At 28.5% G+C, this 15,146-nt stretch overlaps 1 protein-coding gene across 1 annotated transcript in view; it reads left to right on the top strand.

The window, feature by feature from the left end:
* The window catches only part of LOC136982087 (protein RCC2 homolog), a 39,825-nt gene that overhangs the window by 19,610 nt on the left and 5,069 nt on the right, over nucleotides 1-15,146 (top strand). The window contains exons 3-9 of the mRNA XM_067278511.1: nucleotides 470-610; nucleotides 4,208-4,339; nucleotides 4,443-4,531; nucleotides 7,110-7,224; nucleotides 7,303-7,469; nucleotides 11,555-11,735; nucleotides 11,817-11,995. Of these exons, the coding sequence (XP_067134612.1) occupies nucleotides 470-610; nucleotides 4,208-4,339; nucleotides 4,443-4,531; nucleotides 7,110-7,224; nucleotides 7,303-7,469; nucleotides 11,555-11,735; nucleotides 11,817-11,995 (1,004 nt within the window). The remainder of the gene's footprint in view (nucleotides 1-469; nucleotides 611-4,207; nucleotides 4,340-4,442; nucleotides 4,532-7,109; nucleotides 7,225-7,302; nucleotides 7,470-11,554; nucleotides 11,736-11,816; nucleotides 11,996-15,146) is intronic.

Consider the following 15,146-nt stretch of genomic DNA (forward strand, 5'->3'; position numbering starts at 1 on the left):
ATTCTCGAGGGGACATCTTTTGCAATAAAGTTTTTGCGAATCTGAATATTAACCAAACAAATATTTTTTTCGAAATAAATGTTTGTTTAGTTAATACAAAATAAATGAGTTTTTAAAATTTTTGTTGTCTGTTGTATTCAGAATCACAAAAACTTTATTGCAAAAGATGTCCCCTCGAGAATAAAATCGACCTGTCCGAGCGATTTGCTTGGACGAACACGAACACTCTGCCGTTTCGTTTTCGTTGGCCCACCCTGTATATCAAACATTTTGTAAACATAAATTGACAAATACATAAAGCAGCAAGTAGTAATCTTAAATCAAAAAAGAAATATGAAGATTAAAATTCTGAAGTGAGTCTGACAGACTCACCTTATCTGGAAAAGGGTTAAATAAATAAAATTTCAATAATGATCATTTTTAATAATTCTGATGTAAACATTTAAAAAAATTTATTTTATATTTATAGCTAAAAAGAGTGGAGGAAGAAACCTTTGGGGTCCTCATCGATTAACTGCTCTTCAGGGAATCAGAGTACGAGTAGTGGCTTCAGGAGATTCCGCTTGCCATAGTGTTATCCTCACTGAACAAGGAAAAGTCATGACATGGGGTATGAATGTTTTGTTTATTTTTATTTTTTTTTAAGATTTGATGTATCATTGTAACTAATTATAGTGATGTAATTCTATAAATAGCTTGATGAATTTAAAACTAGTACATAGTTATCTAAATCAAGTTATTACTTAAAATTTTAATTCAATAATGATTTTCAAATATAGCTGTACTATTCAACTTTAATCAATCTTAATATTTCAATCAAAGTACAGTACATATTATTAATATAAAAAATTTTATTTGGTTCTTGAAACATTTTAATGATGATTAAAGTTTTATATTTAAATAAATATGTTCTATGAATTTTATAGGACTTTAATTTGAAACATTTTCATATTAAATTGTTTCTCATAGTAATAAAATTTGAAGTGTTTGATGTGAATATCCAACTTATGTAAATTTTAATGTGTGAGACATTAGAATTTATCAGAAAATAAGAAGTAAGAATAAATATTTATAAGTTTCTATGAAATTTTTAGAAATAATTTTTCAGAATTTGTTTGCAGATTACAGATATACAAATATTAAAATAAGTCTCATTTTTCCATTCCATATATATTTTTAACTTACAAAATTTTGTTTAGCTTGTATCAGTTAAATATGTGAATGTTTTTCATCAAAATTCCAACTTTATTTAGAAAGATATTATATAAAACTCTTTTTTAATGATTTCTTGACTCTTACAAACTTAAATTTTAGTCTTAAATGGATTACTTAAAAACTAACAAAATTTGAATTGAGTATTATGATTTAAACAAAATTTCATTAAGTTTATTCATACTGCAGTTATAAAATAGAAATAACATTGTATTGCATTTTAACTAATGTTAAAAATCACTACTTCACTACTTAGATATTGATGACAGAACACCATGATTCTGAAAGTTTTATTTCTTGTGCATAGAGTGACAAGTTTGCTATAACTTCATTATAGAATTCTATTAATATTACTTTTAATTAAATTGTACATAATAGAATATTGAACTTGGGCAACCAGAGTAACAGATGAAAGCAATTTTGTTTGTTTTTGACTGATCTAGTTGCATATTAATGCTTTTAACAAATGTAATGATTACAAGAATTATCAGTGAAGTGAAATTTTGAATAAAGATTACTCAAAAATTAATTCTATTGAGTGAAGATATATTTTATAGTTTGTTTATATTTATTTTAATTAATATAAACAATATTTTCATTTGGCATGATAATTTATTTTGAAATTCTTATATTCAGTAAATAAAATTGTAAGATGAGGATTTATACAGTAGACACTTACTAATCCAGCCTCCAGCTGTAATATAAATGGAGTGCTTTACATGGATGGCCATCCAGTATGACATCCTTATTGAAACTGAAACTTCACACAGGTATGTGAGGTTTCAGTTTTGATTTAGAAGTGTGGAAACTGGTCAACTTGATATGATGACCTTCAATTATGGTTTTAAAAAGAAAACATGTTATGTTAGAACTCATGCAGAAATTGGAAATATTAGAGAAATTCAATCAAGGTTGTTCCCAAAAATCCATCGCCACCGAGTACAATGTTGGATATTCCACTATGACATAAATATGAAAGAGAATCAACTTTGACAGTGCACTAGCCAAATGGACAGTAGTTAAGAAAACAAAAAGTTGTGTAAAAGAGTGAGAATGATAAACTTGATTTGGCTGTTTAAAAAAAGCAGTGGCATTTAACAAAGAATTTAATTGCAGTAAATTGTTTACAGTAAGCGAGAGCTAGCTATCAAACTGAAAGAAAAAACATGGTGTATGGCTACTGGCAGTCACTTGGGAAAGTCATTTAGCAAACGAAAAAGATGTGGAAGAATTTAAAAATAAGCTGGAGAACATGATAAAGGAAGAGGAACTAATGCCTCCTGCAGTGTACAATGTTGATGAGACTAGTCTCTTTCAAAATGTTCCCTTCAAAAACTTTTGTTGCCAAGAATGAAAAGGAAGCTTGTGGGTATAAATAACAAAAACAACACATCGCTCTGATAGTATGTTGTAATGCAAGTGGAAGTCATAAACTTCTCTTCCTGGTGATTGGAAAAGTCTAACAACTACAATGTTTTCAGCACAGCGAGATGAGTACACTACTGTGTAGATTATTGTGCTCAAAATAAAGCATGGATGGAGTCAGAAATTTTATTTGGGTTTGTGGTTTCATGATAGATTCATACCCACTGTGAAGGAAGAACTGAATAAAATTAATGGAAATTTCTATTAAAGTCATCTTTGTAATCAATAATGCTCCTGGTTATTCCTCTGACTTGTCTCTGAAATCAAGTGATATATAAACCGTCTTTTTCTCACCAAATGTGGCAGCTCTAATCCAATCTATGAATCAGGGAATTTTGGAATCAATTAAGTGTTGCTATCAACATGCAATTATTACCTCCCTATTGGATGAATGTGAAAATTATTCTATCAAAGGTATGCTAAGGTGTGGAAAGCAATCAACATGCATGATGATGTTTTCCAAACAGCAGAAACATGGACATTGGAGAGAGTACAATAGTGAAGTGTTGGAAAAAAGCATGGAGTTTCATTGACACTGAGTTGGATTTTGTATGATAGTGAGTCAGTCAATTCAGAATCATTTCCAGATGCTGTGTTTCTTGATATGTTCCATAAAATTCCAGGAGGAAAAATTTATGATGATGACATTACTAATGAGGTTGAATGAGGAATATTGTTGAGTAGACCAGGCTTTAACAGATGAAATCATTAAAAGTGTGCAAGATGAAAGTGATGAGGAAGAGGACACCCATAGGCAGAGAGAATGAAGATTTCTCACACTACTGGTGCCAAAGCTGTTGACATTTTCCTGCAGTACACAATGAAACAACCAGACATATGCAGTACCAATGTAATGCTCATAAAATGATTGTATGACAAAGCGTGCCATCGATGAGCATCTACATTAAAGCAAATAAAAAATCTGACATTTTTCAAAGTGACTACATTGACAGTGAGTAGAAGATGCAAAGTTTCAATTATGCTGTATTACATTTTAAATTTCTTTTACTGTTCACAAATACTTGTCTCTTATTTGTTTTTTAAATGCATATGTACTACAGACAGTAAATATGTAACATTAAATTTATTAAATAATTAAACTAACATCTTTTATCTCTCAGTAATTTGACATTATCACTAATCTGACATTCCTCTGTGCAAAGAATGGCTAGATTAACAAGTCTACTGTATTCAACTGTTATGTTTTCACTCTCAGTAATGTGCAATTAAATTACACTTGAAATGTGATGGTTTAATATCTTCAAGTTAATATTAAAAATTGTTTGAAATAAAAAAGATATAATAGTATAAATTTGCAATGAAAAAAATTTCATTTATTATTCATAACTAATAAACAATTAATTAAAAATTTAATAAAATGTTTACTTTTATATGAAGTTATGATTAATATTAGTTTTATTATAATATAATTCAATATAGGTTATTTAGTTAAATTAATAAATATTATTATTTTTGTATTCAGATTTGTTTGAAATATACTAAAAATAAATATTGCATTAAAAACATTAAATATGAATTTGGCGTGTAATTTATTTTAAATTTTATTAAGGTCGTAATGATAAAGGCCAACTTGGTCATTGTGATCTCCAGAGAAGAGACATTCCAACGTTGATTGAAACATTAAAAGAATTAAATTTTGTTGATGCTGCTTGTGGACGTTCTCATACACTTTTATTATCAGGTAATATTTTTCTTTATAATTCTTAAATTAAAATTATATAGTTTTAGCATAAAATATGAAAATTTTAATTATCAAAAAAATTAATAAGCTAAACAATTCTTAGAATTTGGAGTTGTATATGGCTGTGGAGATAATAAGATGGGACAATGTGGTATTGGATCTCAAAATACAGCTATTAATATTCCAACCAGGGTATAAAAATTTTTCAATTTATTCTCACAATTATTATTTTTTAGATTGTAATTTACTGTATTTTCTCAATTAAACACTGGGGGAGATTTATTTTTAAAATATATGTATCCCCAAGGTTTTTCAAGACCAAGGTTTATTATCTTGAAACAGGAAACAAGTAGGTAAAAATTAAAAGAAATACCTTATTGAGTTGTACATTTTTTGAACTATCAAAACCGTTTTTTTAATACTATATTTAAGGGTTACAACTACAATATTTGAAATAATTATGGTTTTTATGGTTAACACAATTTAGCATCTACTAATTTGGTTATTTCATTGTCATTTGTGTCTGCTTCAATGTCATTGTAGGAATCAAGATCTTGACTATCATCTGGTTCAACTCACCATCACTTTCAGAAGGACATGGTGAATTTGAATCAAGAGTTTTCTTAATTACCCTTTGGTTGATAAGTTCTCGATTTATGAACTTGATCACAACATTTCATGCTTGATATTCAACAATATTTATAATTTTACTTCAAAAAATGTTTCTTGTAAACCTTAGAATAAAAAGTGCTGTCTGACTAGACAATTTAAAGAGGTAAAATTTTAGTTAAACTCCTTACCTGTCATTCTAAAAATACATCATTGTTTACAGTGAAGTACTTCAACATGTTTCCTATACTATTCAACCTGAGGTTTACTTTTAACAGCAGTTTTACTCCCCAGGATTTATTTGAATTCTGGGATTTAATTGAGGAAATATGGTAATTCATTTTTTCTGATTATTAATTTCTAATCCTGAAAATTATAAATATAAGAGTATCTGCTAGTAGTTGTTCATCAGACAACCAGCTCTAGATTTCTGATTTTCCCATAATGAAACTAGTTGTCCAAACTGTGAGGTACCGGTACGTAATATATATTATATAGCTATCACATGATACAAGAAAACCATCAAACTTTTATAAAAAAAATAAAGCTTTGTTTATTGCTTGCACACTATACTGCCATTTATTAGGTCTACAAATAAAAAGAAATCTTGAACATCCTGGAACTTCTAAAGTATTTGCTTACAGCAGGTGCCAACTTAGAAAAATAGAGCATAAATTCTTATTGGATGAGTTCAAAATTTGCCGAAAGCTTTTTTAATGAAATAAATTATATTTAAAAACAAAAATAATTTTGTGATTATAAATATGTAAAATCTATACTTGTAATTGGTTTCGGTTTTAAAAATCACATGCTAAAATTTTTAATACATACACAAACGTAATGACTAATTGGATATCAAATATTAGTATTGAATAATAAATTTTTTCAGAAAAAAAAATATATAAATGGCAATTAATAAATTAAAGAATTTATTAATCAGATATTAATATCTATTAATCATTAAAGCAAAACTGTTATGTATGAAGTTTATGGTTTTTTGTACTTAATCTCTTCTCAGTCACTGTTGCATCCAATATATACATAGTGATTGCTTTTTTGGCTTTGATGTACAGTATATCGTATGTTCATTGAAAAAATACTCTAGAAAATTTTATTTTAACATCATATGCATTTGCTATAATTTTATGTTTATTTCACTATTTCTTCGATAGATTGCACTACATTATAGAAAATATTTTGCTGTTTTTGGTGGGAAAATTTTGTTTTATTTCAGAATCTGCTAGCATCTATGTAAATTATCTTTGATAGCTTTTTTTTTCAAACAAGTAAATAAAATTATTTTATTTATAAATATTATTAATAATTATTAAGTAAATTAAAATTATTAATAAAATAAAATAATTTTATTTATCTATATTTATATTATTTTTAGGGGAAAAAATATGTAGGAACTAATTTTTTTTGCATATTTTTCATTAGAATTAATTAGATATCAAATATCGATGTTAAAGAAATTGACTTCTTCCTTTGGATGGTTAACCTGAAAAAATTAGACTGAGAAGGGGTTAATTAAAGACCAATATTAGCTCTTTGTATATATATATATATATATAGACAGTATATTTGTAAAATTGTAAGTTTTTGTCATGGGAATTTTAAATTCCATATTATGTTTTGATTTTTTAAAACTTTTGATAATTTATTTTAAATTTTAAACATTTTTATTTTAAGAACTATAGTATGTTGCAGGAATCTTATTGAATTCAAAGTGTGTTGCTAATCCAGAAAGATTGGAAAGCACTGGTATAAAGGTTATTTACTGTCAGTCTCAGTTGTATATTCAACCTACTTTATTTTGTCTCATTTTTGTGAAATCAGTCTTGGAAAAACATTCAATAATAATTCTCATAACTATTGCCTATAGATGGTAATTATATATTAAGCAAAGTCATCCAATTGATAAAGTGAAATTTATTCCTAGCAAGATGTAAGGTTCATAAGATTTGGATGTAAGATTCATTAAATCATCTTAGAATTCATCTTGGAATAAAAAAATAACCAATGGTTACTTTTTTATTCTAAAATTGGTACTACTTTCCAAATGACCCTTATAATTACATGTAATTATTCTAAAATATTTGTAATACACAATATTAGTATTGTAATAAAAATTAATACATATAAATAATTTATTTTTCAGACCTCTTTTAAAGGTAGACCAATAGTAAAAATTGCATGTGGAGCAGAGTTCAGTGTTATTGCTGATGTGAAAGGTTGTATATTTTCATTTGGTTGTCCAGAATATGGACAGCTAGGTAAGATAGTTTTTATTTTACAAGGAAGAAATTTTTTATAGTTATAGGAATAAAGCTGAAAATGCCATTTATATTTAGGTCACAACTCAGATGGGCGTTATTTTGTGACAAGTAACAAATTATCTTATCAATGTGAATTGGTCCCACGAAGAATTGGTGTATTTGTAGAAAAAAGTCGAGATGGTCATATAACTTTGGTGGATGATGTCCAAATAATTGATATTGCTTGTGGTATCAATCACACTGTAAGTATACATAACAATTCTATTTTAATCATATAAAATATTTCTTAACTTTTACTATAAAATATTAAACTTTATTTATACTAATATTATGTTTATAGATCAATATATTCATTGTGTGTGTGTGTGTGTGTGCATACCATGTGCTAATTATGTAATAAGTAACTTGTTTCAATTATTAAATAAATTCAAGAAAAGTTATTAATTTAACTAACCAGTATTTGTCCCAAAAAATATGAGGGAAAGTCATTAAATAGCAGGAACTTTTTTACAAGAGTATGTAAAGAAATTGTTTATGCCTTTAAACATACATGCACTTCCCTACTTATGAACAACTTAGGTTCCTGAGATTTTGTCGTAAGTTGAAATGACTTACAACAAAACCTCAAGAACCTAAAAAAATAATTCAAAACTAATCTATAAAGTACATTTGTACACAGAATAACCACCTATTGTTAGTGTTTGATCCTTCAATGTACAGGTAACCCCTGTATAACAAGGGAGTTATGTTCCAAAAAATTGCTGTGTTATATGAAACAAAGAACTAGTATGAAAACGGGGGTTAGGTTCCAAAAATTAAAAAACATGCCATTATATTTCCATAATTAAGATAAATATCTTTATTAAAATTTTTTTAAGAAGTGATACATGTTAATATAAATTAATCAACATCAAAAGCAGAAGCATTGAGATCTGGCAACACTGAAACAAGTTTTGAGAAGGACTACGTGTATTAACAAAAGGTGGAAAAAGAAAATTTACATACTGTACTTAAGTACTAATAGTTCATGAAAATTTTGCAGGAAAATCTGATGGTATGTATGCACTTGAATGAAAAATGTCAAATGAGGTATCTTTGCACTTAAAAGCTTTATCATGTTTATTGAACTGTTGTGTGGGGATTTCCCTAATTTCAAATTAGATAAAGTTCGCTTTTAATACTTTTTATTACATTTCATGTTGTACGAGGGTTTTACCCAATTCTCGAACTGTGTTATAGTGAATACGTGCTATAAAAGCACTGTGTTATATGGGGGTTACCTGTACTTAATAGAATACATTATACTTGTTTACCTGCTCACTATTGCTTAATAGTAGAATGTTTCAAACATGATTTCACGATCTTTTTTGCCTAATGCACTTAGTTTTATAATGTCCAGTTTAGATTCCATGCTAATAGTGACACTTTTTGCATTTATCTCAACTATTAGATTTACTGTTATGTTTTGCATGCATTTTTGAAGCATTAATCATAAAAGTTTATAAAAATTGCAAATAGCAGTAAAAATATTGTTACTCTAACATTATCAACTTTAATGCCACTTCAAGTGGTGATGGAACCTCAGAATTTGTGCAAAAACAAAAAATGACAATATGCAATAGAAATATGCCCACATTAATTATTTATTACTGTCCAAAGACTAATAAATAATAATGAAGTTCTCTTGCCAATTGGCAAGAAAACTTCAGAGTCCACATGAAATTTAAATTTTAGACATATGGCCAAATTTTTCATAAGTAGGGGAAACACCTGGAGTCACCCAGATTCACAACACAGTTAGTCCTCTAGACCACAAGCTTTAGGATGTCCTCCAAAAAGAAATTTTTTTTTGGTTTGGCCTTTAACAAACTCTGTATTGCCTTTATTACCTTGGTGTCATCAGCAAAATTCTGACTTTGCAAATGCTCTTTCAAAGATCCAATATCCACCAAGTACAGACTGTATCATAGATGTTTCATCATCTCAAATTTTAGTTTATGTGGTGTATCTACGGCATAGGTTACCCTGGCTTTTTTATAGCAATTGCCAATCCATTTGCTAGAAACATTTTTTATTTGCCAGGTTACTTTTTACTTTCTGTGACTTTTTGTACCAACCAGAAATGAAAGGACAATCCACAATATAAAAAAGCAGAGTTCTTATGACTGAGTTTCTCAACCAACTTTATTTTTGTTTATTAATAATAAAATTCTTGGTATAGTATGAGTAGTACATCTGATTAAAACTGAATCTTTTGTGGCTGCTCAGCCCATGTGTAAAAAGCCTTCTCAAAATCATTTTTCACTGAGTGACTTTTTTTCCTGGACTGCTCTGTGCTTATTTGCCACTCCAATCATCAGATTAATGAAATTTCTGCAAATTGCAAATTTTGTGACAAGTAGCATGACCCTGGCACTGTAGTGGACAAGAGTGGACCCTATATTCCAGGGCTGTGGAGTCAGTAAAAAAACACCTGACTCCAAATCCTAATAATTTTAGTAGGACAACTCCAACTCTTACTCCTGACTCCAGCAAAATTAAATACCAAGTCATTTTATGGGGGGCAGAGGCACTCAGAGAGTTACCCTCTATGATTGCCTCTGCCCCCCATAAAATGTTCTTCCTTAGTGCAATTCAACAGTGGAGCATCCATGTTGTGCAAGCTATTGTGCACGTACAAACCACTCAATTGTCACATCCACTATATGGTGTATTGTTAAGGAGTTGTTTTGTGTCCCACAATAAGATTTTTCACATTGCATACATCTCCATGAATTTATATCAAAATTCCTGTTACTTAATGATTTTCCTTTGTATTTTGTGTTTTAACTTTTTTCCTTTGGATCTGATGATGATAAATTCAAATAGTCTATGACAAGAATATACTTAAAACTGTTTCATCTATATTTTCAATAAAATATAATTTTATTTTTTCTGTTAGTTGTCTAAATCTTATATTAAAATTATTTCTTGATTTAAATATTGATAAACTGCATCTGAATTCTGGATGCTCAAGGAACTTTTTCCATGGAATTCCAAGGAAATTTTACCTCTTATCTTTATTAACTTTTTCTGATACTTTAAGAAAACATTTTCTCTTATGTTCTCAGCTATTTTAGTCATTTTTAATTGGAACTAAATTTTAAAAATTTTTAAATGGAAACAACTTTCTGTAACAAATAGCAAAATATTTCTGTAATGCATCTGTAATGTTAATTGAAAAACTATTAGGTCTATCTGCAGATTGTGTAATGGTAATATTATCATGATGTTGTATTTAGCTGATAGACTCTAAATTCTAAAAGTTCCAAACAATTGATAACTAACATTAATGTAAGGAAAGGAAATGTAATTCAAATACAATGCTCTTCACAATTCTTGCTCACTTGATGTGTCACTTATGTTGAAACATGCTTCTCAATACTAATAAATACTTGTTTGCCAAATCAGTTCAGTTGTAAAATCTGTCATGAAATAAGTCATCATATCATATTGCCCATAGAGTTAATAGCATGAATCAACATCATTGGAATTCAGTTTGAACTTTGTAAATATATAAAAAAAAAAAGCCAATAAAAAATGTGATATTACATACTCTTAAATGCATTCTATCTGTGCTACATTATGTAGATGCATCATTCAAGTATAATGATATTTTAGATAATCTGCTGTAGACATATCTTTTGGACATTTTGTATGCTTCCGAAAAGCAATTCAATCATCCATAATCATACTTCTTGCATATGTTTATTTTGAAATTTTAATCAATAATACTAGATTGCAAAATATAATTTTTCTGGATATTTATATCAGAAAATTAGAATGATACAAAATTCTAAAGATTTGCTATACTATATATATATCAGACACATGGGCAAATGCGGCTCGCTGAAAGTGTTAATTTCTGTTTTTTATTATTATTTTTACAATTCTGTTTTTATAATTTTGTGAAAATATGTTTATTAGAAAATTCATTATTTATTTTATAATATATTTATATTATATAATAAAATTGTACACCTTACCATACTATCCACCACGACAGTACAGAACTGCGGCTCTCATGCATTTTGCAAAACCTACATTTCGGCTCCCAATGAACTCTCGCTTGCCCACCCCTGATATATACAATGATATGTTTTTGTTTAAATGTATTGTTATGAGCTTTATTACATAAATATTTATTAAGAATATATAATTTTACTTACAATTGGTCTTTCAAAATTTGGCATCTTATTTAATAAATTAATTCAATTTCTATTTTATTATTATGTTTAATTTTGATGTCTTTAATTAATAAATAAAATAATAATAATGCTGTTTACAGATTGCTGTTGACACTAAAAAAAGATGCTTCTCTTGGGGATTTGGTGGATATGGCAGACTTGGCCACGCAGAACCTAAAGATGAAATGGTTCCTAGACTCATAAAATCATTTGATGGTCCTAATCGTGGAGTGAAGAGAGTTTATGCTGGAGGCACTTATAGTATGGCAATAAATGAATTTGGTGAGAAGTTTTTTTTTTACTCTCTATGCCCAAAATAATAATTTGGCTTAAATAGCATTATTATATATTTAAAAACTATAGGTGTTTTATATTTCTGGGGACAACATAAAACTACTGGAGAGGCTACTATGTATCCAAAACCAATTCAGGATCTTGCAGGTTGGCAGATTCGTGACATTGGCTGTTCCAATCGTAGTCTAGTGGTTGTGGCTGATGAGAGCGTTATTTCTTGGGGTCCTAGTCCTACTTATGGTGAACTGGTATGTATTTGTTAGAGAGAAAAACTGAATTTAAATTTTTTGTTTTCCGTACTTGAACAGAGTATATTAATCTTCTCTCTAAATAAAATTGATTTTGGAGAATATATATAAACTACAGTGCAACCTGCATTAACACACACTTCCAAGTAGCAGACCCTATATATATCATCACAGTATTGATATGTTTTTGATACTAGATGTCACTATGCATCATAATTCTTATATTAAAACAAACTTTTGAAATATATTGAAAAATATAAAAACAAAAAGAATTATATTTATTTTGTTTGTGCAAAATAAAAAAATAATTGTGGCTACTGTATCGTTAATTATTATTTTAAAAAAAATTTTTTTTCATTAGGCTTAACATTGACAAAAATTCAACATGGCAGCCACATGCAACAGAAAAAAATTTTAACATGGAATAGGTTAAAGTGTAGGAAGATATTTGGTTTTCTCATATTTATGATCTTAACAGCTTTGTGATGACTGAAATAGTTTTTAATAAATTATTTATTGAAAAAAGCAAAAATGTTGAAAAATTACAGCTACTTGATAATTATAAAGCAGACAAATCACTATATTGATTTTTATTAGTCACTTAGATCAGGAATAGACAACCCGTGGTCCTCGGGCCACATGCAGTCTGCATTAATACTTCTTGTGGCCCATGTTGCATAAAATATGAATAAATATATCAGTTTCCCAGCTTAAGAAAGTATGCAGCAAAACTATGTACAAACGTTATTTTCTATAACTTATGTACATGAATAGTTTTTACGCAATGAATTTAGTAAAAATTAAAACAAGAAACTGGCTAACAGACACATCAAAACTAATTTAAAGCTAGCAGTGACTAATATTTAACCAAATATTTCTGATATATTACATTTATATCAGTTTCAGAAGCTAAATTAAATATACTCATGATAATTTATAATTATACGTAAATAAATAATTGTGATTTATTGGCATTTTTTTCTATTTTCTCTTGTATGCTGCCCACGTCAGTTCAAAAGTTTTGAAATTAGACCCTTACATAGAAAAACGTTGGCTTAGATCATAAATGATGATATAAATGCAAGAATACCAAATACATTTCTTACTCCTTGAAGTGGCTAGCAAATTGCCTTCATAACTCAACATTTGAACTTTCGTCACCTAAACAAACCTTTCTCTGCCCTTCTGTTCATAATAACTATTTCATTTTTATTACTTCCGATGTTTACATTTTGTCATAATTTTTATATTCTGTTCCTTGTAATCATTCTTCTTCACTGTTTTTTTCTATTTGTCAAATATTGATATGGTCTTCTACTGTATAATCATAGTTGATAAGGTAATATACTATCATCATCAGTTCAATTCTCCATCTACTGTATAAGATACATTTTGAGCTTTTAGATTACTTTGCATTGATCTGAGAAGTCATCACTATTTCACAAAACTTATAACTGTTTTACAACTTTTTTTTTACTTTTCATGATTTGCAAAAATCATATACACTGTAGAGTGAGCTAGCCTAAAGAAACTTCAATATCTTTATTTCCTCTCTTTTTCTTCTTTCTGTATCACTTTCTTCCCTAGTTTTGAGCACACTACTATAATACTCAAAATGTAATTGAATTTAAAATTCTTTTATAGCAGACATAGAGACTAAAGTGTAAAACTTAGGCTGTGCACAACAAACTGAAGACTGCATTGCCAGTTTTAGAATAAATTGATGATTATTTTTTGTATTTGAAACCATATCAAACAAGCAAGCAATTTATCATAATTATCTCAATTTTAGTAATGTCTTGCCCCTGTATATCATACTTTTCCTTAAATAATGGAGTTGTGCCGACCATCTCTCTGTTTAGAGATTTTTTGAATTAAAATAACATGACTTCTGATCCAAACTGGAAGTTTGTATATAGTTAATTAGGGCTTCATTCCCTTAAGCTTTCCATATGTGGTCTTGACTTTCATCTTTCTAACTCTGTTCTTGAGATTAATGAAAGACCAGCCAGTGAGAATTTATGGGTCTACAATTATAGAAAATTTATAAAAGTCATCATACTGGAAAATTTCCATCTTTAACCTAATGATTGAGATGTACAGTATTTGTTTCATCATTTTGTAGGTTTACCAAAACTTTGATGTCATGATGCAATGGGAGGGTCTGACATTCAGGTCTCCAATTCTAACAAAACTTTGTGAACATGTAGCCCTAAACACAAACAGATTCTTATCAAAATATTTCATAGAATCCATTTTGCAAGAGTGTCTGAAAAATGGTCCGATGAAAAGTGAGTGTTTAGCTTATCTTTGAAAGTTTCAGGCTTCTTCAGAACAATGATAGCTGAGTGGATAAAACAATAGACATTGGAGCTACATGATAAATTACTTAGGTTCAAACCTACTAGTTTTTTGTGTGCAACATAATTATTTTACCATAACTTTAGCATTATTATTCCTCACATTTAAAACTTATAAAACAAGAGATTAAGCAACTTGTTGCTGGATTTTTTCAACTTTCTTGATAACATTTGGTGGTGCCATCTGTTATCATAGTTGAAAATTTATTTAAAAAACTTATTATAAAATGGCAAAAAGTTTAATTTTCAGGGTAGGGATGAGTTTTATAAAAAAATTGTAAATAACAATGATTTTACTTGTTATTAATAAGTTGACCCTACTGGAGATATACAAGTGAGATAAGCCGAGAGTCACGGGGCGATACCAGGTGACACAAAATCGGTAAGATTCGACCCCTATGTTGAAGGATGGCATTAAAAAAATGGAGATGTACGATCGTATAATCTTGTCTCCCGTCAAGATGCTGACACCAGATAGGGCACAAATTTCATCCCTATCATGCATTTAAAATATTATTAAAAAGGAGGGCTAATTAACTGATGACTGAGAAGATATGTGAGTAAGAGATAGGATATCTTATCATGAACGAAACCAATGACACTTAGTTAACAAGGAAATAACAAAGTTTAATAATATAAAAAGTAAAAGAAATTACAAATAAAAACTAAACATGCCATCTAAATAGAGAGCATTAACAATATAATAATCCCTAATATGGGGAGATAAGAGAGAGAGTTTACAACTATATATTACCATATAACCAATATATTACCTCTGTAATATATTGGCT

The sequence above is a fragment of the Centruroides vittatus genome, unplaced genomic scaffold, assembly GCF_030686945.1.
Source record: "Centruroides vittatus isolate TY-2023 unplaced genomic scaffold, ASM3068694v2 contig_1168, whole genome shotgun sequence".
NCBI lineage: Eukaryota > Metazoa > Arthropoda > Arachnida > Scorpiones > Buthidae > Centruroides > Centruroides vittatus.